The 23489-nt window shown below is 44.6% G+C and overlaps 2 protein-coding genes across 5 annotated transcripts in view; one reads left to right on the forward strand and one right to left on the reverse strand.

Annotated features, from left to right (window-relative positions):
* Window positions 1-1011: 1011 nt before the first annotated feature.
* TBC1D2 (TBC1 domain family member 2) lies at window positions 1012-22601 on the reverse strand. Of its 4 annotated transcripts, XR_015280678.1 has the most exons (16): window positions 22512-22583; window positions 21958-22127; window positions 19806-20215; window positions 19050-19182; window positions 18035-18176; window positions 15628-15764; window positions 14842-15026; window positions 13400-13786; window positions 12574-12684; window positions 9713-9900; window positions 8290-8760; window positions 7024-7144; window positions 4871-5056; window positions 4120-4241; window positions 3127-3443; window positions 1012-3018 (listed from the first exon to the last, which is right to left on the reverse strand). XR_015280678.1 is itself a non-coding variant. In XM_086868383.1 (15 exons), the coding sequence occupies exons 3-15, from the start codon at window positions 20211-20213 to the stop codon at window positions 3242-3244; spliced, it is 2793 nt and encodes a 930-aa protein (XP_086724509.1). In that variant the 5' UTR covers window positions 20214-20215; window positions 21958-22127; window positions 22512-22601; the 3' UTR covers window positions 1012-3241. The 4 variants fall into 4 exon arrangements, 3 of the variants coding, with proteins under 3 accessions (XP_086724509.1, XP_086724508.1, XP_086724510.1); XM_086868383.1 differs by having other exon boundaries at window positions 1012-3443; window positions 22512-22601; XM_086868382.1 differs by having other exon boundaries at window positions 1012-3443; window positions 9713-9978.
* ELP1 (elongator acetyltransferase complex subunit 1) overlaps window positions 22584-23489 on the forward strand; it is a 34646-nt gene continuing 33740 nt past the window's right edge. Inside the window, exon 1 of the mRNA XM_023944435.2 lies at window positions 22584-22993. The gene's annotated coding sequence lies outside the window, so the exon portion shown is untranslated. The remainder of the gene's footprint in view (window positions 22994-23489) is intronic.

The following is a 23489-nucleotide window of genomic DNA, read 5'->3' on the forward strand; positions in this document are numbered from 1 at the left end:
CTTAGCTCTCACCTTCACCCTGGATGAGAAGCTCAAGCTTAGACTAAATATTAACCCAGAAACAACCTCCCCAGTAGTGCCTCTTACCATGGCAGCATGCCAGAATACAGGGCTTAGCCACAGCATATGAAGGTACAGATCCTGACAGCCCAACACCACCCAGGCCAAAAAGGGGTAAAGAAGGGGAGCTTCACAGCCTCTCTTTTTTAGCCTCTCAGGGATTTACTGAGCCAGCAGTGATTTTATTTGTGTTTGGTACCACTCCACTAATTTATCCTCTCAAACCCTATGAACTATTAGCGGCCACAAGATCCTGCAACAAAGGGAACTACCAGTTAATGGCACATTATAGGCAGGAGGGTGGGTGTGAAAATCAAATTCCTCATCCTTTTTAGGGTTGGAGCTGATATCCCGAGGTTTAGGTCAATGCAGAGACAGAATTAATTTAGCTTTAACTAATGTTATGCATACAGCAAAACTCAGCAAAGACTGACTCTGGATAGAAAGACACCTGTTTTATCCACAGGGGCCAGCACAGGCAGAAGGAGCTCCTGGGCTGCATAACCAGGTCAAAGTGTTTCCCAGCCACAACTGGTAGTGACAGCACAAATCACTCTTGAGGACTCCCTGCAGAGATAACCAAGAGGCTCAAAACACCCATGGCACTGACTGATAGTCACTGCAGGTCTTGCAGGGGCCTGAGGGATTTGCGTCTGACCCAACTGCAATTTTGTGACCTGACTTCAGCTCTTTTCAGTACCATTGAAGTCTGTGAAGCAGAAGGAAAGTAGATGAGGGCCCATGAGGACATGTGAACTTGGCTCTAAGGTGCAGATCTGTATAGGTCTTGCAGATATTCCCACATCCTCCATAGTTTAAGAAAGGATGACCACAAGCGACTGGTTATCAATACGAACAGAGGAAATGGTCCTCAGCAAATACGTGTGGACCAAAACCAAGAGCTGAGGAAGACACAAAAGAAAAGAAACTTATAACAACCCTCACATCTCCTTCCTATTTAAATTAAAATTATTTTAATTGAATTAAATTTAATTGAATAATGAAAGAATTCCTCATCAGGGTCAATACCTTAATGAGTTCAGAAGAGTTCATGTATCACATAGACGCATATCTATTATATACTGTAGGCATATGTCAGGCTGTGGTTTAGTCTAATAATACATGTTTCAAAGGCCTTTATTAATAAACATAAGGGCAAGTCAGGAGGAAAGCTTTTTAAGCTATTTCAGAAAGCTCTATGAAATAAAATTGTAAGTAAACTTCTAATTTTCATGGTCTTGATTTAGAAGATAATGTCTGTAACAACAGCAAAACTTTGTGTCCACCTATCAACATAAGAGTATAAATAAATTAGATTAGCAATATCCCCTATGAAGAAAAACCTTCTGTGTTTTATACTTCCCTATCTAGGTGGCACAGTTTTAAAATTAGTTCATTTTTTTGAGATATTACAGTAGGATTCCAGTAACATTTTCTTCTCATCCCACACTTTCAATGTGTGCAGCTCTAATTGACATTCAGGCAATCAATCCACTCTTCCCGAAACACCACTTCCACTTTGATTACTTCTCTGCTGTGTGGTTTGCCTCCACAGGTCTCTCCCATCCCAGTCTTCTGTAATTCATTGAAATTGGCTGACTTGTCCAGTGAGCAGGCCACATGTCTCAGGTGAATAGGCACTGTTTCCCTTAGAGTCTGTCATCTTGGCTACAGCCCATGGGGCTAAGAACACTGTGAATTTTTCTCCAAAATTTTGAGGATTTTCCTTCCTCTGCAAGCACTGAAAACTTGAAGGGTTGGGTTATCAACCACAAAATGTTTAAAGGGTTAAAGGTCAGTCTAAAAACATAGAGCAGAGCCCCCCTTATAGCAGGATCTGCTGCATGCTGTCAGTGCAGGCACACCTGGAGTAATGCACTGCTCAGCAGGAAAGTGGGGCAGCAGGAGCTGGCAAAGATAGGGAAAGAAGTTGTATTTATCTAAATACTTGACTCATCCTGGATCTGTGGAGAGCTGAGCTGCACAGGCAGCATATCTAGCCCAGGGAAGGGACAAGCCAGGGAGGCAGGGCAGAAGGCTATCAGACCCCATTCCCAGAAGCAGATAGGGCATCTCTGTGTGCTAGACCCATGGAGCCCAGCTCCTTGGTTCAGGGGACATTAATTTTTTTTTCTAAAGAATATCAAGTCATCTTTTGTGACTTTGTTCCCAGCCATATGCCATGGATAAAACACTTTCAATATCATAAACTACAGAAAAGCCCTTGTCTCTTCCATAATGAATGCGAGTCAGAGAGAGGGATATCAGCGTAAAAACCCAGCACAGGAGGACTGTAACTGTGGGGCAGAGAGATGGCCAGAAATGAGGCTATCAGAAAACCCTATCATCCCCAGTAGAGGTCCACATAACACTAGGCCCTGCCTGCAGGCAGGCTTTGGTTGGTTTCATACAGAGATAAGAGCTTCTCTATGGAGCAAACTCACCAGCACAGAGTGATGCCAGGGCCTCAAAGCTAAACATTTCCCAGCCAAGCAGGAGACACACCTTGTGCTCCCATGAACTTCCTACAGGAACCAAACTGGAGAAGCAGCTTCACTCTCCCACAATCTGTTTCCTTGTCCCAGCCTGAGTCCCATGGGATGATGTCCTCCAGCTTTCAGAACCCAGCACTCACCTGGAGACAGTGTCTTCATCAGTAACAATGTTAAACACACACAGAGGTGGCAGGCTAGACCCTGAAGGCACCATGCCCTCTAAGAGAAGGCTTTTTCCTGACCAGTTCAGAAGCTTTAGGTAACAATGAGGGAGTGTGTTCAATTCATTATTTCTGGAGGTTTTACTCGTAGATAAAGATCTAATTCAAGCCACTATCAGAAAATGTATAAAAGCCGTGCTTGGTTGGGTCTTTTGTACCTTGTCAGTTCCTGTCATGACACCACAACTGATATTTCCTCTGCACCCTCAGCTGTAATCCTGAACTGCACAGGACAGGATGGGCTAAACGGGGAGAAGAACAAAAGAGTATAAAACTCCTCTGACACCTTCTCATCTGTTATAAAGTCTGACTTGGTCTCCTAAAGGTCCCATAACTACAGCCTTGCTTACTGGGGCAGATGAACTCCTGTGACCACACTTCCCCCTCTGGTCCATTTCTTATTGACAGTTGCTACTGATGACCTTCTGCAAGATGGGAGGGAAGTGATGACAAATTCTCTTTTTGTTAGCTCTCTTCTTCCTCTTCACTAACAACCTCCTTTGGGTCCTGAGGTCTCTGCTCTGCTCTCTCTTTCACATAGGCTGCCTTGATCTGTTCAAGTTCGCACAGCTCTGCCTCCAGCTCTTCCCTGTGCGTTGACCGGCGGTTCCTCAGCAGTTTCATGGGGAAGGGGTTTAAGTCATTGAAGGCAATGTTCATCAGCTTCCTATGATAGAAAGGACAGCTCCAATCAACTTATTTACTGGCTGGTAACACACGGTAACAGATACATCAAGAGCATTCTGGGGTATTAAAGAGTAGGTCAGCCTTCAGCTCTATGACCCTAGAAGTCACCAAACAGCAGTCTTAAAGAAACTATTTCCCACACTAACACCAACCCAAGCAGTACTTCACATACACTTATACCATCCCACCTTTTAAGGTACCAGTGTGCAGCATCATTTAGGAGACAATGGATCAGATGCCGATTCTGATAGCCTGTCAGGGAGGAATATTCCTGATGCTGGGTCTTCTGATCACAGAAATCTTCATCTCAGACACATTTGGTCATTCAAGGTCATGGGTTATGCTGTGTTCCCAAACCCCAAATACAGCTGAGAGAATTCCAGAAATCAGTAGCACAGCTACCGGCTGCTACAAGAAGAAGGCTGACCCAGACTTTGCTGCTTGCTCTGCTGTAGCATGCCTTTTCCAAGCCAAAAAGATTTTAAGTAACACCATGAAGGGAAAGTCAAAAAGAGACAAATGGATCCATGGCCCACAGACCTATCAATGCATATGCGTCTCTCTTAATAAACTAGTCACAACCCTTGTTAAGCTGACCTAGCAGGCAAGCAAGTACAAATACACAGTGGGAGCTTGTCTACAACTCAGAGTCCTACCTGCCATCCGTGATCATCCTTGTGAAAAACCGTAGGTACTGGTAGATCTCCACACTGTCATGAATTCTTAGGATCTCCTCCTCGTTGTATTTAAAAATTGCAAGAGCATAGCGGAAAATGACCTGGAGGGTTGAAAGGTATTTGAGTGGATAAAGTTTTAAGGAACTGAAGGTCCAGGCCATCCTGGTGTAAAAGATGGTGTTGGGCACACAGCACTACAATACAGACTAGATACAGAGTCTGTACTCCTGCTCTCAATAGTCTGTACCAGGGCAGCCTAAAGGAGTACAGAGCTAACCTCAAAGAGAATAACCATCTGTTAGCTAATTTGCAACCCCAGAGAATACCAGGCTCTACAGAAGGACCCCATAAGATTTCTCCAGCTCTCCCTATGCACAGGGACAATGCAGGACTCACTTTTTCAGGTAATGCCTGTCTAACGTCCCAGTATCTGCAACACTGTCAGTTGAGTCACAGAGCAGGAGACACCATGGCCTGTCAGAGAGATGTTTTGTAGCACAACTACCCACTAAAAAGTATCAAGTGCACAGAATCAGGGACTAGGTCAGCCTGCTAGCAGCAAGTACATAGAAAACAGGGGCTTGGAGACATCAAGGCATGCCACCAAAGTGGCAGGATAGGAGAAATTATTAAACCTTATATATCTTTGATAGATGTGTATGCCCATCACCCTGTCACTATGCCACAGAGGTGGTATAGATGGGAGGAAGGCCTAGATGGAGAATTGCACCTTGGTTCCCTCATATAAGAAGGCATCCCACACTCGCAGGAGGATGTCGCTGACCAGGCTGTCCACAAAGGCCACCAGAAACCAGTTGAAGGTGATGAGTGAGACATCAATCTGATACTGCTCAAAATGAGCCATAAGGCGAGGCAGCTTCTCAGACAGGAAGTCTTTGAAGACTCTCTGATCTACCTAAAATTGACAAAAAAGAAAACAATGAAGTCCTAGTCAAAGGTAGTCCTGCTGTTGGAGGAGAGGAGCGGTGCAACAGGACAATGGCCCTTGCATGTCAGGGTCATCACTGGTGCTGCCTTCTAGTGAATCACACCCTAGGAATTGCAGAGCATCCATTGTCGCCCAACCCTTCAAATTCACTGAGCAGTGCGCTTGTATGTGGCATCCAGTGCAAGGCATGGAGCTGAAGCAAGGTCAAGAGAAACATATATTCTTCTAACCAATATGATTCCTTCCCAGTCTCAGAGTCAAGAGGGAAAATCTGGCACATCTTCCTGCACTGGTCTTACCAGGATTTTCTGTGATACCACGAGCATCCAATTGAATGACAGGCATTAAAATCTGCCCAGGTCTGAATGACTCTACATGGCCTAACAGACTGAACACCTTGAACACCTCTGACTTTGCAAACACAACTTGATCTTCTCATGTAAGCTTCTCTTTGTTGTCTGAGTACTGTCTGTGCTTTGCTTCTGGTTGCATGAGCCAAAACACAGAAATTCAGTCAACAAGATCCTTGATCCAGGTTTATAAAGGTTTCATCTCAGCAGAGCTTTCGGGAGGTTAAGTGCTAAAGAACAGGATCATGTTTAGGGCTTCCCTCTGCCATATCATATTAATGCCTCAGCTGTGCCAGCCCACTTAGCTGTAGCACAGGGGTAAAAACCATACAGGTAATATGCTTTGTCTTTAACATTTGCAATTTTAAGTTTCCCAGCCAATTCACTTTACCAAGCCAACCCACAAAGCATCACCTTAGATGTTCCTCTTTACACGGATCTTGGTTAGACTTTCAGGTATCAGCCATGAGGTCAGAAATTCTTTCTAAAGAAGACTTCCAGCTGACAGCATTTTCTCACTAAATATAGACAAGCCTCTTCAGTCTGTCATATTTTCCCTGTCAGTCTCTACATGAGATTTGAGACTACTGAGCACTGTGTATTAAATCCCACGGCTAACACAACCGCCTCTGAACAGGCATTTTGCTGTCTTCAAAGTGATTAGACTGTTTCCCCAGTCTGTGTGTTGGCCTCTCCACCACCACACCACTGTCCCAGTAAATGTTAGTCAACAAATTCACTGGCATCATCAATGACCCTCAGCTACTGACCCTTGAAGCTTCCTCTATTGTGGGCCCAGAGATAAAACCATGAAAGGGCCACACAGAACAGAGACACCAAAGTCACAGCCAGGCTTACCAGACTGGCCACTGATGGGTGTGGGTGATATGGGCACACATTACAATTCCAATAAACTACATGGGAGTTACCTTATCTCTTTGTCTGCTGGGAGTACATAGTATATCTGACACAAGACACACTGAAAATCTTGAAATGCAGTGATTTTGAATCAGGTGGGTAAGTTATTCACAGCATAACATTTGGCATCAAAAGGTCAGAATCTTTTCTGATGTCCAGAGAGCCCCATAGTGCAAACTAACACCATGCTTGATCATGAACTAAGGCAAATACAGTGAATATAAAAATCTCACCATTTTCATCCACATGTACATGGCACTCCAAAGACAGAGTGAAGCTTCAAAAACATCATCTGAAGGGCTGTAAAATAACGCCTTCCTTATAATCAGTCTACACATACCAGAATTTGCTACTGTGCCTCTATTAAGACTTCATTAAAATAAGTAACTGTGCAATTAATGGGCACTTTCCTTTTGACTAACCTGACTTTCATGTTATGACTCAGGGGTAGTGGTGGCAAATTTTGCTACACTGTGTGTGCTGCTCCTGTGAGTGTAACAATTTTGTACACTCAAATCTCCAATACCTCTGCAATGGAAGGAATTGCAAGGTGGTATCACTGTCCTGTGAGAAACCAAATGCACAGCAGGTTGACTATTCACTTTTAAATCTTTACTGGAAATCACTTTGTGAGAGTCCAAGCAGATGTGAGGGTGCTCAGCTCACCTGTGACGTTATTAGTGTGTCACTGTAGTAGTCTGCCGGCATTAGGTTCTCCACAATATAGACTAGACACCAGAAAGCACTTTCCTCATCTTCTAGGACCAGAAGAGCAACAGCTGCCAATCTGTGATGGACAAGACATGGTGAGGGAATTCAATACTGCAGGAGGAGTCATCAACACAGGAATTGAGGAATACAAATGTGGTTTTGCATGTCTCCAGCTCCATCGGCATCCAAAATATCAAATGTGGCAGGACAGCCAGACAGAGGCAGGTGATCTGTTTCTGAAGGAACAACAGGGATCTGATTTTCTTTCCCACATGGCCCTGTTGGAACATATGGAACTGGTGTTCCATATGTTCCATGTGCCAAAGCCAGGTTTTGCAGCTAATGGAATGTTCTGTAGATCTGCTGAAGTTAGTAGTGTGCTGATTTGGGCTATTTCAGCAGAGGAAAGAGGTCACTCCATATTATGTGATATAGTTCCTCTCTCCATACATTCTTTTACAGCCCTGACCTCCTTCAGTTCTGACTTACTGCTTTTTAGACAGACTAGAAAAATAATACTTATATTAAAGGCTCTCTGGAGGAAAGCTTCTATCATTTCAGAAGACCATCCAAAAATCATCAGGAATAAATAGCTTACACAGACCTTCCTCACATGAAAAGGTCCAACTAGAAATTCATACAGCAAACGCCTAGTGCCTTTCTACTTTGCAGCACAATCCTAAGAAATTTAGGTTCGCCCTTCCTACAGCCTGCCTTGGGAAGTGAAAGAAGCTTCTATATTCTCTGAACCTTCTCTTTTCCAGACAGAGCAACTGTGGTTTCCTCAATCTTTCTTTGTGTAATTTGCTGCAACTCCCTCGCATGTTAACACTTCCCAACATTTCCTCCAACTGTTCTCAGCAAAAAAGGGAATCACCAGGGTGTTCTTCTGCTTTACTACTTTACATTACTACTTCAAAATTCAGCCCCAGCCTTGTGGTGTTATTCTGGGACTGCTTCACTCTTCCTCCTATAGCTGTTCTTTCCTATTCTGTAACTATAGAGATGCCACAAAAGTGCATCCTGCTGCTTGCTGGATCCCAGTAAAAACAATGATGAAAAATAAGTCACCAAATGCAGAATTCTGCAAGTAAATACCTAGAGCTAGGACAGAACTGTAGAGAGGCAAGAGCCTGAGGCTGCTTGAATCACAGCCTAGAGTTATGTGTCTACAACTTTTCAGTGCCATCTCATGAAGAAGCAGCGTACCTCGCTCCTCACCTGTTCAATCCCTGGCAGTATCCAATGGCAGGATTGTGCCAGGAGAATGCCAATAGCACCCTCCGGAGCTTGGGGATGAGCTGTGAGGTGGGAGAGGAAAAATGCTTGTTGTTGGTCAGTGTGCGGGGCAGGTCAAGCTCAATCTGCCGGCAGGCAGGGTGCTCAGTGCTCCTGCTCTGCTCCAGCAGCCGCTGGTAGTGGCCAGGCACACGGCTGCAGTGCCGGCTGACCATCCAGCTCCACACCCGCTGCCGATGCTCCACTGGAATGCCACTTCGGATCAGATTCTTCAGCTCTGCAGAGGGGTTCAGCTCTCCAATGCTGTTCCATCTGTCACGGAGGGGCTTCTCCACTATTTCCTGGCTCCGCAGTTTGTTGGACTTTATCTCAAGGGCTTGGATTTTGGCCAGGAGTTTCCAGTCCTCAATTTCATAGTCAGGTACAGTCATAAACCCATACTCATCATACTCGCTGGAGGGACACAAGGCAGTGTTTAGTTCAAATGACAGTGCTGCTACCTGTTCCAAGGACACTTACTGCTTGGGGTCATGCCAGCTACAGCCTGCTGCCAGGCTCACATCACCCATACCAGAGCACAAGTACTTGTGAGCGTACACCCCCCCCAACCCCCTCCCTTTCCAGGTTGCACTGAGATCTGAGAAATGCTCATTAGGCCTCAACTTCACTTTGTCGTGCTGTCGCTTAATATTAAATCTGTGTTTTGCTGATACCCTTGCTAATGATTTTTTAAAAATTATCTCAAACGCTTGTTTGCAACAGTTCTCCCTCCCTTCTCTGGCAGCCGCATGTGATACAGCCTACCTCAGAGCCATGAAGACAGATGAGAGCCTGCAGCACTGGCACACACACACCAACTCAAGTGTAACTTTGCTCTGAGCTGCAGACCAACCTCATCAGACCCCTCATCAGTCCCTAAAGAAATACTGAGCTCACCCTGTGTACCTTCTCCCTACCCTGTCCCAATGTAGAGACAGTCCTGTAGGAGTGAACTGGAAAGGCTTTGGGGCGTCAGATCTAAGAACAGAAATCCACAGTACCTTCTGATGTTTCCTTGTACACAATGAAAATATCTTACTGATCAGAACACAGCAAGACTACAAATAGTACAGCTTGCCAAAGATTTGTACACCATGTGGCCACAGGGTGGGAAACCTGTAAGACACCATTATATTCTTGACAGAGACCAAGCCTGGCCTAGGAGGTCTCATTTCCAGAGCTACCTGGAGAACCTGCGAGACTGACAAAACATAAAATGTGAACTGCTACAGAGCAGGGGCCCTGAACGTGCAGGAAGGCATAAATATAAATGTAGGCCCCTGCTATAAAATGTTCTTAAATGTATCTTCCCTTTGAGGACAAGCTTCTACAAAGCTGTGGATATCCCCATGCTCTCAGCTCTTACCTTACAGGATTCAAGTTAAAACTTTCTTCTGCTTCTTCCTTCACATCCCACTGTAGAGCTTCCTGGATGAGGTTCTTCACCAATTCAGCATGTGAGCTGGGCAGGCCAGGCACAGCCTCCTGTAGCTTTCTTAAGACTGTCAGGTATTTGCTCTCCATCTGGCAGTTTCTTGCTTGCAGGCAGGCACACTGATGGGTAAACAAGAAGGAAAGAGCTTGCTCAGTGGTAGTCCTTCCTGCGTTGCCACTGCTCTCTACTGGCCTGGTCTGCACATAAAGACAAGACTTCTGAAGAGCAAAGCCCCAGGAAACACATTTAGTAGTTTTCTACAACCAGTGGAACTGCAGCTATAAATGAATCACCATGGTCTATGAACAAGCACAAGCTTCAGTAGCTAGCATGCAACAGTGGTTGCTTATTGAATGGGAGACCTACTACATCATCACCTACTTTAACTACTGCATTGCATCAGTGGATGGCTGCACACCACCAGCTCAACTAAGGACACAAAGAGCCAGCACTGCATCTGAGTTCTCTGCAATCTTTTTCTGTCATCCTCAGACAAGTTCTCTACACCACATTGAGATGTATCCTGATAAAACATACCACTCCAGAGACTGAGCTATAAGTATACCATTTTCAGGATACATGATAGCACCACAGCCTAGGTGACCACATACCCCTCGGCATCCCCAGCCCCATGGCACTGGTACACGTAACTTCTCATGCACTGGAAGCCCAACTGAGATCAAAAAGCAGGACACTACCTGCCACCACCTTAGTCCTGGGCACAGAAAGCAGAAAAAATTAATAAGGATTATTAGTGTACTCCACAAGTGGGGAACTGAGGCCACACAGGTGACAAGACTCACCCAGTGTCTCACAGGAAGCTCAGTGAAGACTCCTATTCAGCGGGAAGCAGAAGTTGAAAGCAAGAACAAAACAGAAGCCACAGAGAGAATTAGGTTGCATATAGAGGGGACAGACAGGAGCATGGTTTCTTCCATACTACCACTTTAATCAGCATTTTGCCTCACACTCAGTATGTTGGGCTTGTATGATTATTTCCTTTTTGAAGGCTATGGCAGTCTCAGGATGAGAGGGCAGTAAATTAGGAGGAAGGCAGGGTTTCAAAGAACTAGAAAGCAAACATATGTAAAAATGACAATAACACTCCAGAAGCAGCTTTTTGCCCTGTCCCAGAATCCATGATTGTGAAGACATACCTGTGGTGGTGCACTCCCCCTCCTAAGGCCATACTATGATCTCAGAAATGCTTGTTAGGCCTCAGCTTGATGAACAGCACCTGGGTTAATCTCCTGTGCTTATCAGAAATATTGCCTGCTCCCAGGAATTGGTGCTAACTAATTTCTGTTTTTAACAAACACCATTAGAAGCTTACCTTTCTTGCAAACTCAAGTGGAAGAACATTTTTGTCATCAAATTTTCAAAAGTTACCAATTGCAGACAGGATGGCAAATTACTATGACTAAAGCCAATTCTCTTGTGAACCTATAAGCAGCACCCTAAGTGAAACCCTTTGAGCTCTCCTGGACCACACTGGGCTGTGACCAGCAACCTCCCTTTGACTGGGGCTTCTCAGAGCCAGAGAACTCTCAGATTTGCTGTACTTGAGGGACCACTGCCAAACAATGATGACAAAGCCTGGGCCAATACTCCCCCTCCTCGAGGCTCACACCTTTGCCTGTTGAGAAGATCTAGACATGAGCACTTCACCGAGCTCAAGGGAGAATTCTCACAGGTACCTTGTATGTACTCTAGGTCTGAGTGAATGTGCTACAGAGAATGTACCTGGAATCTTAGATTCTTAATTATTTTAGGTTGGTAAGTAACTTAGGCCTAAAAGTGAGTTATTGTTGTGATTGCAGTAAATTCCACAGAATCTTTTGTAAATTGTTTAAATTCAGCCATTGTTTAAGTGCTGTTGAAATATTTAGGCCCAAACTTGTTCAAGTCCAGACATAAGTTTTGCACAGAAGTCCACACTGTGGATGGGAGGGCCTCCCTTATTCCTTTTATGCTAAAGCTTTCCCATCCCTTTTCCATCCCCAGCTTCCATGTAGATTTCTAATTGATTTTAGTTTTAATGGACTGATTATAGGTTTTAGTAGTATTTTTAGTACTATTTTTGTGTGCTTTAACCATCTAGTAAGTAGTAGAGTAAACCTTGGCAATGAGCTTTGCCATGCTTCCACTTAGATATTGAACCTGCTTTGCCTAACCTTTGCCAGTGACTCTTTAAGCAACCTAAGACACTCATTCACAGCAATACCTTAAAATCTAGGGAAGTAAATCCTAGGCAAAATCCACAGAACAAATGCCAGGACACACCTCCAGCCTTGAAAGTGGTTCAGGATCAGAAAATAGGATTAGACAAGTCTGAGAGTAACCAGGTTTTTCACACTTACACAGCTAGGAATAAAAATACAACTTAGGAAAATAGAAGAATTCTGATCTAACTGCAGGACTTCAAGCGTGCTGCCACCTGGCAGTGCCAAGTCCAGCAGAGAAACCATGACTAGATGGAGCCAGGACTCAGTCTGTCAGCTCTCAGGAAACTTTTCTGATTGCCTACACAGTGTTGCTTTTTTTATTTGCATAGCTGAAACACAGAAATCTGGGTTAGCACTTTTAAGACTGCTCTTTGCGGGTATTTTACTTCTGTTGAAGAATTAAAATGATCGTGTCTAATTTGGGAACAACACAAAGCAGTAAAAAGGTCACACTAAGAAAAAACACAAGAAAGCTTATTCCTTGCAGATCAAAATATATTGCAGTGTCAACTTTGAAAATAAATTAGTAAGAGTTCACACCAAGCAAAAAAGGTCATTTGGCCTTACCTTCATCAGAAGGGCCTTTTCATTCTCAGCAACACTTGTCCAGAGTCGAGTAACTTGGTGGATCTCTGAATTGAGAAACTGGTTCTGGGTTTTGTATGCATCAATATCATCCTGCCATGAAGCAAAACAGTCACATAAGGAGAGTTCTTGAGAGGCTTGAAATCCCTCCCATTTCAGGGACACCACATTATGTTAAAATATCTCAAAAATTCTGTGTTCTGAGGAGCAGACAGGACTCCCCAACATAAATGTTGCCTACAAAGGAAATCAAGGCACAAACAATATTGCCATGCATCAACAAGATTGGGAAAATGCAAAATGTATACATATATATTAAAAACCACAGAGAGATACAGATCATATAATGCCAGGGATGCACATAAATAATATTAAGAATATATGTGTTTTGTTTGGTTGATTGGTTTAATTTTGGTTGGTTTCTTTTTTTTTCTTTTTCTTTTTTTTCTTTTATTTTAATGAAACAAATCTCATCCCCATGGCTGGCAGGAAAAATGAACACTCTCCACAGAAAGTGGCTCTTCCAGCAATTCTTCACCTCACACTAACCCGTAATTAGAGCTGTGCACATGAAACAACCTGCATCTGAAAGAACCAGGATGTATTGGGAAACTCTTTGCAAGACAGCAACACAGAGCAGCAAAGTGAAGGCAGCAAGTCAGGCTGCAGCTGTGAAACAAAAGAAAAAAAGAAAGAAAAGAAAGTAGCAACCAGCCAAACTATATTCTGTGTTTACCGCAAAGAACACCCTCCCACTGAACCTAAAGGCATAAAAATGGGCCCAAAAGACCTGTGCCATCCCACACACCTTCAGATGCTCAATCTCCTCCTGCTGCTTATACAATGTCTCTACAGTGATAGTGTTGGCTTCTTGCAGCGGGTCAGAGAGCTCTCGAGCCATCTGCTCTGTCAAGGTCATGATGACTTCCTGTTTGGCATGGTTCTTCTCCATCAGAAGCTGCACATGTTCCTTGAGCTCCTGGATATGGCTGTCTCTCAAAGTCAGTATCTGCTCCAGTTCCTTCTTTTCTTGTTCAAGAGCTTCCAGTCGACTTGTCAGATCTGCAATTTGTCTCACTTTGTGGCGCACCAACTCCAGCCTGTCCTTATCTTCTGCTGCAGTGAGATACATGTTAGATACTCGCTTCTCCTGCTGGGCTGCCTCCAGAGCTTTGTGGAGAAGTTTGACCAGTTCCTGGAAAGGGAATGCAAAACCATCACATCACTGTGCTGTCCAGGGCTATGGCAGTATGGACAGCAAAGACTCAACAGTGAAATATCTTGAAATTGACTCCTTTAAGAAGGAAAACAATGCAGAAATCTTGAAACCACCATGACACCACAGTGAGAAGTTCTGCTCTCAGAGCTGGGCCTGAAAGGTCTCTGCAGCAGTTCACAGATGACTTGACATGGATTGCTAGCAGAAAAGCTGCTGCCCACACTGAACCCTGGCTTTCCTACAATCATTCTTGGGATGCCCAGCAGAGAACATGGAGGTCTGGTCAGCAGTGTGGTAAAATGGGAGGGAAATAATGCAGTCTGCAACTACCTGTACTACCAGAAGGAAACTGCAGTATCCATTTTAACCTTCCTTCTGCCAGAGCCCTCCCTCACTCTATCCTGCATGAAGGCATGGAACCTTGCCCCACAGCACGTTGTTGATTCAGGCTCTGCCATCTCAGACACTTCAGAAAGCAAATCAAGGGTGCAACTGACTGCCCAACATGGAACTTGGCTCTGCTGCCTCTTGGAAGAGCTACCAGCATCATTAGCAGAGAACCTGGCATTGCTCCATGCTTTGAAGAACAGTGTCATTCATGAGAGACAGCCCTTGCAGTGACCCATGCCCTGACTTCTAGAGTCAAATCACACCTTAAATGTGGGTCACTGTTCAAAAAGAATGACCTGCTGTTAACACCAGGACCCCACTGGCAGTTCTCACCAGTGTCATAGTACCCATTCAGGACTGTACTTAGTGAGCAATAGAGATGCACAAGCAAGACAACAGTAGAGTACACTTGGATTTGTTTTACCTCTCTCTTACACCTGGCTGCACTTCCAAGAAATGGCTGAAGGTCTTCTTTTGTGCTGAGCACACTCTGGCACACACAAGGTGGTAACACCAGGAGCTTCAAGTGGTCTCCAGTTACTGCCTGCTGGGCACTGCTCACACACAATGTGTAAGGGAGTCCCTGTGACCAGCCTCAGGATCCTGACCCTTTGAAATAGCAGTCTCTTCACCACACTCACCTTCTGTGACTTGACTTCCTCTGTGAGCGTCAGAATCTGTTGCTGAAGGACACTCACTTTATCCACTGAGTTCTTCTCCCTTGACAATTCTTCAGAGCCTAGGAAGCCACTGTTCATCCACCTGGCTCTCCTGATCCAGTTCAGCCTGGGCCCCATCCTCCCATCTTCCAGGGTCCCCTCCTTAACTGAGGGGAGACAGATTTAATTTACACAGAATTGCTTTGCTACTATGGACTCCCAAGTTTTGCTATAGGGACTTAAAACAGTGCCGCAGAGAAGGCAGACAGGACATGGATACGGGATATGGAAAATTGACCCACAGGACTGTAGCCAAAACAGTAGGGATAAGATACTGATATGCCCACAATAAACAAAATTGTGATGGTTGATGGTACCTGTTAACCCATCTTGCACCCTGCTCATCAATCTGGCCCACAGAAAATGGAAGTTGCCACCATGGAGAGGTATGCATGCAGTGGAGCTGCCACACTCAGCCTGTGACTGTGCAGCAATTATACTTTTACCTCAAAGAAATAAATCTGGTGGATTTTACTTTTATTTATTTTTTTTTTTTTTTGCCTCTGCAGAAGGTTTCAGTGGTAGAAGATACAGACAGATGGATCCTGAAGCAGATCCAAAAGGGTCAGTCTTGTGGGAACAGAGGAAGAGACTTGAGACAATGTAACAGTTTTCATATCCCTTGAAAATTTGCCACTGTCTGCTTTACATTTCTGGCTAATCCCTGCTAGAAGGCATCCCATTCAACTCACACAGCTCAGTAATCACCTGGGCATCCTGTCTCCACTTCTGCCTCTTGCTCCTCATCCACATTCTCAGGATGCTCTTGGAATTCATCAAATCTAAAGACATTCCCGTTGTTCCCCCAGAGCTGCCTGGAACCACAAATATTGTAGACAGTGTTTCTGAAACAAGAAGAGATCAAGACAGCCTAGTGAACAGAAGTCATGATCACTGCAGCCAGCCAGTGCATGTTCAAAATATTCAATGCCTTACCTCCCCTTACTTCCTACCTCTCCTTCCAAAACTTAACTCCTTCATGTGCTGAGAAAATGAACTCTTTATAGAACTGGTGGATTTGAGGAGAGAAAGGTTGTACCTGGGGTAAACCAGGAAGATGCCACAAAATCAGTACAGCACACCAATGTAAAATGAGATAATCTTTCCCCATGTGCCTGAGCCCTACACATAAAAACATCAGATCAAAGAGAATGATCGAATGTAACAGTAGACCAACCACATTCTTCCCTGTCCTTTCTCCTTCCCCCTTCTCCTCATTCCCTCTCCCTCTCTCCTTTGCTTCCTTTAGTCATCCCTACCCTTAGTTCACTGCAGAAATCCCCAGGTGCCAAGAAAAGCTGACAAGAGAAGCTCATTTACCTACAACACAGCCAAAACTGGGACAAATGATCACATCTGAAGCAGCCACAGGTCCTGTGCTCTGAAACATTTAATAAATAACCTTGCCAAAAGTTATTTACAAAGTCATAAGCTAAAATGTAGTAAAGAGTAAAGTCTGCAGTCAGACACAGGAACTGTTTGTTACAACTGCTGCTATCAGATATTGCCAGAAGCACTAAAAGATATCTTTATAGAATCATAGGAAACTACAAACGTAGTTTGTGTAAAACCTGTACCAGAAAGTATGCATACAAGTAGTTTTCTTCTTCTCCTGTGCTGTCCTTCAGCTAAAACAAGTCCCTTGTTTTGAAATCTATAAAAGACTCAGTGTTCACTGCTTTCCTAAATGTAGATGAAGCTGCCATTTAGATACTATTATACTTTTTCCTTGCTACTATAAGATTCCAGAGCAGAAGAGCAGACACTGCTTACCTTGGAGAACATACTGCTGTGTAAGACTAGCAGTCCTTCAGTCCCTGTAGTCTGTAGTTAGTACTCATCCAGTGCAATTTTCCTAATTTTCTATACCTAATGCTGCACTGTTTTTCCCATGAGACTATAGCAGCCCAGAGATCTAGATGTGCTACAGCCTGACAGTGATAGAGCCTGGAGAAATGTTTACTGAACAAGGGGAGCAATACAACTTGACGCTGGAAAGAGACAATTGTTACTCAAGCTCACAAAAGCAAAGCATGGGAGCAGGGGCCAAAGACACGTTTGAGTTATTTTTCATCAGTGTGAGTAGGAGAGAATGCATAGCCTGAAAAATAGAACAGCTGACTTTGAGGAACTATAAACGTACAATGTATAAGTAGTTGGCGTAAAACCTGTTCCAAAAAGTATGCATACAGGTCTTTTCTTTCTCCTCCTTTGTTGTCCATCAGCCAAAACAAAACAAGTCTCTTGTTTTGTCTATAAAAAGCCTATAAAAGACTCAGTGTCTGCTGCTTTCCTAATTGTGAATGAAGCTGCTAACATGAAACCCCGGTCTCATGGGGGATCTTTCTTCATATAAGCATCAGATTGTAGCTGCAGCAGTGGTGGTAAAAAACCTACAGGCAACTTCCACACCAACAATATTTGGCAGGTGCCCGGCTGCCTACCATACCTATGGCCAGTTACCCATTTTCATTATGTGTAAACAAGTGACTAGGAAACACTTATGGAGATACTGATGAGGCTGTCTTTGTGAAACTGTAACTGCCCAAGACTTGTAGCTTTTAACCTGATGGGGCTACCCACTGCAACAGCAGATAGAAGCTGGCAGTAGGAATATTAACAAACTCAACGGGCAAGAGTGAGTTTGCGCAGTTAAGCCATGTTACTGGCTCAAGCTTCTTTTCCCTGTAGTTCTTGCTTTGAAGAATACACTACACTCAAGGGGTCCATTGGAACCAATGGAAAGAGCTAATGGGCTTCTATGACTACCTGCTGAATACAGCTGAACCTGACCACGTGCTCTTCCAAGACTGCTGTGCAGATGTGTCACACTCTAGGTATGCAAAGCACAATGAAGAGATCTTAACCAAGTCCTAGGTCTGCTACCAGGATCTTTGCTAAGATAGCTAGATTATGTGAAATGCATCAGAACAGGAGGATGTGAAAGACCGACCTGCAGGAAGTTTACTTTGGCTTGGACTAGCCTCCAAAAAGGTGCTTCACATTTCCTACACATAGGCAAGAGTCCCATTTCACACAATACATGGCAAGCAAAGAAGGCACACACTGTCAGGCCAGCATGTCAATTGCACTGCAGTCCTCTTCATCCACTTACTGTATCTCTGTCCATGGGTGCTTAAGGGAGATGTTCTGCAAGGCAGTAGATGTTTGGGGTGCAGGCAAAGATGCTGCCTTTAAACCCACTGCTTCTGTTGGTGTTTTCACAAGAGGCAGAAAGTCTTCATTGTCAACTACATCTATAAATGTAAAAACAAAATAGGACATAAGAGCAAATAAGCAAGGCAGAATTCCATTGGACTTTGAGTCCTTCATGTAACCAGACAGCCACAACAGTTTACTACAGGTATACGTTACATGTTCAAGTGGTCAGGTGGAACAAGGACAGTAGAATACAGTTCCTTAATTTTATGTCAAATTACGTAAGTTTCCATGTACAAACAGAATTATTTACTCAGCGACAAGTGATTTCAACCATATATGAGCATTACTAACCTTAAACAATCGAACTTTAACTGCCCAAAGATATAAGGAAGGAGAAGTTTGCTGTCATCTTCCCACATTCCAAACCACATTTGATAGTTTTAATGTGCGAATAACACTCTGCAAGCACAATTTAATACCAAATTTTTGCCTGCTGTAGCAAGATGCCAGAACCTTTTAGAGCAGACACTTACTAGGGAGGGGATTATTTGTTTCAAAAAAAATGTGCATCTAGTCATTACTAAACAGGTAACAGTGGATCCCCTGATCCACTGACCTGTCTACTACCACTTCTGGAATGGACATCTTCAGCCCACTGCTGGAAAAAAACTTTGCTCTAAATTTCAGAGGCCTTACAAGAGTGATATATCAAATGTGCACATTTCACATGTGTGTGGAAAATTAAGATGATCACAAGACACCTGAAAATCTCCAAACATATGCTGTGGATTAGGAGGCAGCTTACTCACTTCCATACATAATAAGGCAGAACTGTCAAACATTGGCAAAGCCCTGATAGCTGGCACCTGCATTTAAAAGCCTGGCCAAAACTTCTACCCACTTCCAGATGAGGAACGCCATTCATCACCAGGGGACTGAAAGCAAAAGAAAGACTGTGCAACACCTACTTGGTCTTCCAGCCAGAGGTTCATTCACGAGCTGTGAGCTGCCCACAGGAAATCTGCTCTGAGTGTTGCAAAATTCCCAACGTCTCATTTGCAGCTGCTGCAGCCAGTACATCATTGCCTGTTTGCTGATTGCCTAACATAACACAAAAGAGGAAAGGGAGTGGAATCATCTCATCAACATAAGACACATGCTGAGGAGATGATCACCGCTCTCCTGCACAAGTCAGCATTAAAAAAGGTCAGCTGCATCCAGCCTATGCTGTATCTGTGTCCTCTGGTCCTAACACTGATTTGGGAGGACAAAGTAAATCTTCAATATGGCCTTCTCAGTGGACCACTGACCTAATTTTAAATGTGTTTTGGTTTACTACGGTCCAAGACTAAGCAGAAATGTCACAACCATTTTAGACAGAAAGCATCCCCAGAACTTTTTAACAATGACTTACACAGAAGAAAAAGTCTAGCAAAGAATCCTCCTGGAGCAACCACTTTAGACAGGGGAGTTCGTTTCTGTTCAGTAAATTACATGTGGACTACGGGACTCCTCAGTTACTTTAATTTAGCACACAGTTAGGCTTTTATTCCTACTCTGTTAAACAACAGCCATCTCACAAGTAAGGACTCCCAGACTTGCCAAAGCAATGCAAGTAATTTAGATCCAATTTAGCAATCCAAGCTAGGAGGACTTAGATGAAACTCAAGCTAAGAGATACCTTAGTGCAGATTTGTCTCTTCTGACTGCAAATTTTTCATTACCTTCAGAATAAAAGCTCTGCTTGGTGTTCTGATCTCAAAAACTCCTTCCCCATTTTCCATTTTGCAGTCAAAGCTGGCGCTGGAGAGATCAATAGACCCCAAGGGATTAATGTCCTGGGCAGTTCTGTAGTACAGTAAACGACATTTGTTTTCATCATAAAAGAACCAGCGAGACTTCCAGGTCTTGATTGGCCCCTTGATGCCCAACTTATTTAAATAGCCACAAAGTTTTTTTCTGGATGCTTCTGTGCTGTTCTTCAGCGGTACATTTTCCTGTTCTCCAGGAGAAGGAAGGGTGTCTTTCTCTCTTGCTGAGGTTCCATTGCTGCTGTTAACGTCTGGATCTGACTCCACTAAATCACCTGGAGCAGCAAGGGTACATGCTCCACTTTCTGGTCCTTTCTTCATCTCTTTAAGGAAATAGATTGAAACAGGAAATTCTCTAGGTAAATAAGCCAATCCTAATTATATAACTACTTCTATAGAACCTGCAGACAATAAAAAAGGAAGAAACAAGCTCAGGTCTGCCACATGACAAAAAAAAATACTTCACAGTGTTCAAACTACCCAGCCAAGATCTCCAATTCTACTTTTGGTCATTGCTCCCTGCCATCCTCTGCTCAGATGACCTCTAATACCTGTTTTCTCCCTTTTTCATTCCTAAACTAGGGTGGACTAGCAGCCAAGAAACAGCCATAATCTCTTGTGTGAAAAATAACTACAGCCTGTGGGCATACCAAATCAATATCAATAACTGGGGAATTTGGTTAAGGAACAGCTTCAGAAAGCATGGCAAGATAACAAGGTCTGGGGGTAGGCACATAGTCAGGTCAAGGGATGGCACGTCCTGGTATTCACACTGAATGTCCAACTAATATTTTAAACCATGGCCTCTGGAGAAAAATCCAGCGTTATGCAGCATCCTTATGAATAATTTGTGTCAGCTGACTGTAGTTGTTACAATGCCTACATATTACGTGTTAGTTCTTCATCCAGTAGGATGGATTCATATGACAGATTATGCACCAGAGAAAGTAATTCTGTGATTGTTGCAAAAGAGACTTGATTGTTTTAGTGACCAAAGTAACCACCTGAGTCCCAGAAGTATAAAAGGAAAAGATAAAGCTCAGGCTGGAAGGGGTCTTTGTGTATCTCAAGTTCAACTTCTCTCTCAGATGTAAAAGCTGTAGCCAGCTGTATAGGCCCACATTCAGGTAATTTTTTCTTTATGTAAGGATGGTAATTTTGCCATGTTTCCAAGCATTTTTTTCAAGTGCTTAAGCATATGACAGGTGTGATTTTTTGCTCAGAGCTGCAGATACCCACAGCTCCTGTATAAAGAAAGCTAACAACACTCCAGAAAAGTATCTATAAATAACTTCTTGCATTTTTTGAAATTCCAGTTCCAAGAACTAACATAGCTGAAGCAAACGTGAGAAAAGAAACTGCTGCAGTGTTAAGTTACTCTGAATCCAACTACAGACACAAAACTATTCAACACAGCATCCAGCTGTATGACATGTCAATGAGATAATACAATGGAGCACAATGAGATGTTTCCCAAGCTGATCTCTTTCCTCTGCTCTTAGGAACAATTTGTTCTCATGACTGAAAGACGGTTTAGCGCTGACTACGGCACATCATGTTTATTGCTGCCCCCTCCTGTTCCCACATCAGCTTTACAGACAACTATCAATAATCACTTTTTGTGAAAAGCTACTTAAATTCTTTTGGTTCACTCCCATGACGCTGTGGATCATGGTACTGAACACATTCACAAATGCCAACAACAAGCATTCCTTGAGAAGGTGTCACAGGAACTAAGCTTCTGAAACACACAAAAAAAAACTTCATTTCCAAGTTAATTTTACTTGTCATGAAGGAAATATCAAAAGAAACAAACACTTTCAACTTTCTCAAATAGATGCAGGGCTTTTACGTCAGTACCAGTGTAAGTATCTTCTGTACCATCTGAAGATTCCATCACACTTCTGCTTCTTGCCAGCGTGATGGTCCACGTTTCCACACCATGAACAGGACCAAGTGAGCATTTTAGGTAATTTGATTTAGGTTATTTGGCAAGCATTAGGTTTAAGAACCAAGTAACAAGGAATCATGTCAGAGCTGCAAAGACCTCTAGATAGGATCTCACCTCCTTAATGGAAGTAGAGAGGAGCTCCTGGAAGTCACCGTCTCCTGGCATAGAGCTATTGCTGCAAGCACCACCAAGCAGGTACCCACAGCCTCCAACAAATCCAACAGCAACAGAAAAGTAGCGTCTGTCCCAGGTTTTCTTCGACCCAGTCGCTGCCGCGGAGCTGTCTGAAAGATATATTTACCCGAAAACTGCCTCGACACTGACTCACCAATAAAAACGGATCAGGGTGGACCCTGCATAAACCTTTCCGGAGCTGCTGGTGCGATCAGCACAAGGCAGCCCCCCCGCCCCTCCCCGAGCCTCCCGCAGCGCCGCAGAAGCGGCTCCCAGCCCAGCTGCACCGCACGGGGCACCAGCGACGGCGGCCGGAGCCTGGCACGGGGCTGGCCTGAGCCTGGCACGGGGCTGGCCTGAGCCTGGCACGGGGCTGGCCTGAGCCTGGCACCGCTTGTACCAGCGCCCGGCTGGGGCGGGGGGGCATCCGAGCCGCTCGCCGCTCGGGGATTTTGGGAGGGGGCCGGAGTGGCGGCGCGGAAAGCCGGGAATACCTGCGGTGGCCGCCGCCCCGCGCTTCCTGCCGGGCCGGTCTGCGGCGGTGCCGGCGGGGCGGGGCGGGGCCCGGCCGGCCCCGGGACGGCGGCGGGGACGGGGCGGCGGAGCGAGAGGGCAGCGCGGTGTGGGACGTCAGCTGCAGCCGCGGGAAAAATAACAACAATATAGGGCATTTCAGACGGGTTTCGGGAAGAAAATGATTTTTCAAGGTGATGTGACCCGCGGAAAACAAGCAGGCAGAGGGGCACCGCTCGTGAGCTAGACGGGACCAGCAAGTGCCATCTGCCATGAGGGGACTTCTCTCCAGAGCTGCAAAACCACCGGGTGGTGGATGCAGACGTGCTGCGAGAGCCGCGGCTGTGCAGTCAGCTGGGGCAACTCAGCTCAGTCAAGCAGATTTCACAGGGTAAAATGGTGACTTGGGACGCTGGAGGCTGACAGGATCAAGCTGCGCCAAAGGAAGAAGCCTCTGGAAAAGGTACTGCGAGGAATAGAGGTGTCAGACCACCCTAAGGAAGTAGGGCAGGTCTTGGGGGCACAGGGAACGAGGTGCACAGCACAGCCAGGTTCATGAGCTCTCTGACAGCTGCCTTTCATCCTACCAGTGCAGCCAGGCACTGCTGGCCTTGGCAGGTGCTGTACTGGCTTGGGAAGGCACTTCTTATGCCTTTATCCCAAGAATAAGGAATCTGGGTGGCTTTGATTTTCCTCATGTGCAATGATAGCTGTGGCTTTTCCACTGGTCTCTAAAAATACCCCTCTCTGAGTTTAGCAAGTTTTACTGAGTTTTATTACTGACTTTAGCCAAGTTTAATACCAGATCAGCAAAAAGCAAACCTGTCCAGGTGTCTAAATAGCCCATCTTTGTACTGGCTTAAAATGCCAAACTGTAGAGCACATTAAGCTGATTACAGCATACAAAATTTACAGTTTTCCATAGACAAAACCAATTTATCTCACATTGGTCTTTTCTT

The sequence above is a fragment of the Cyanistes caeruleus genome, chromosome Z, assembly GCF_971803275.1.
Source record: "Cyanistes caeruleus chromosome Z, bCyaCae1.hap1.1, whole genome shotgun sequence".
In the NCBI taxonomy this organism is placed as follows: Eukaryota; Metazoa; Chordata; class Aves; order Passeriformes; family Paridae; genus Cyanistes; species Cyanistes caeruleus.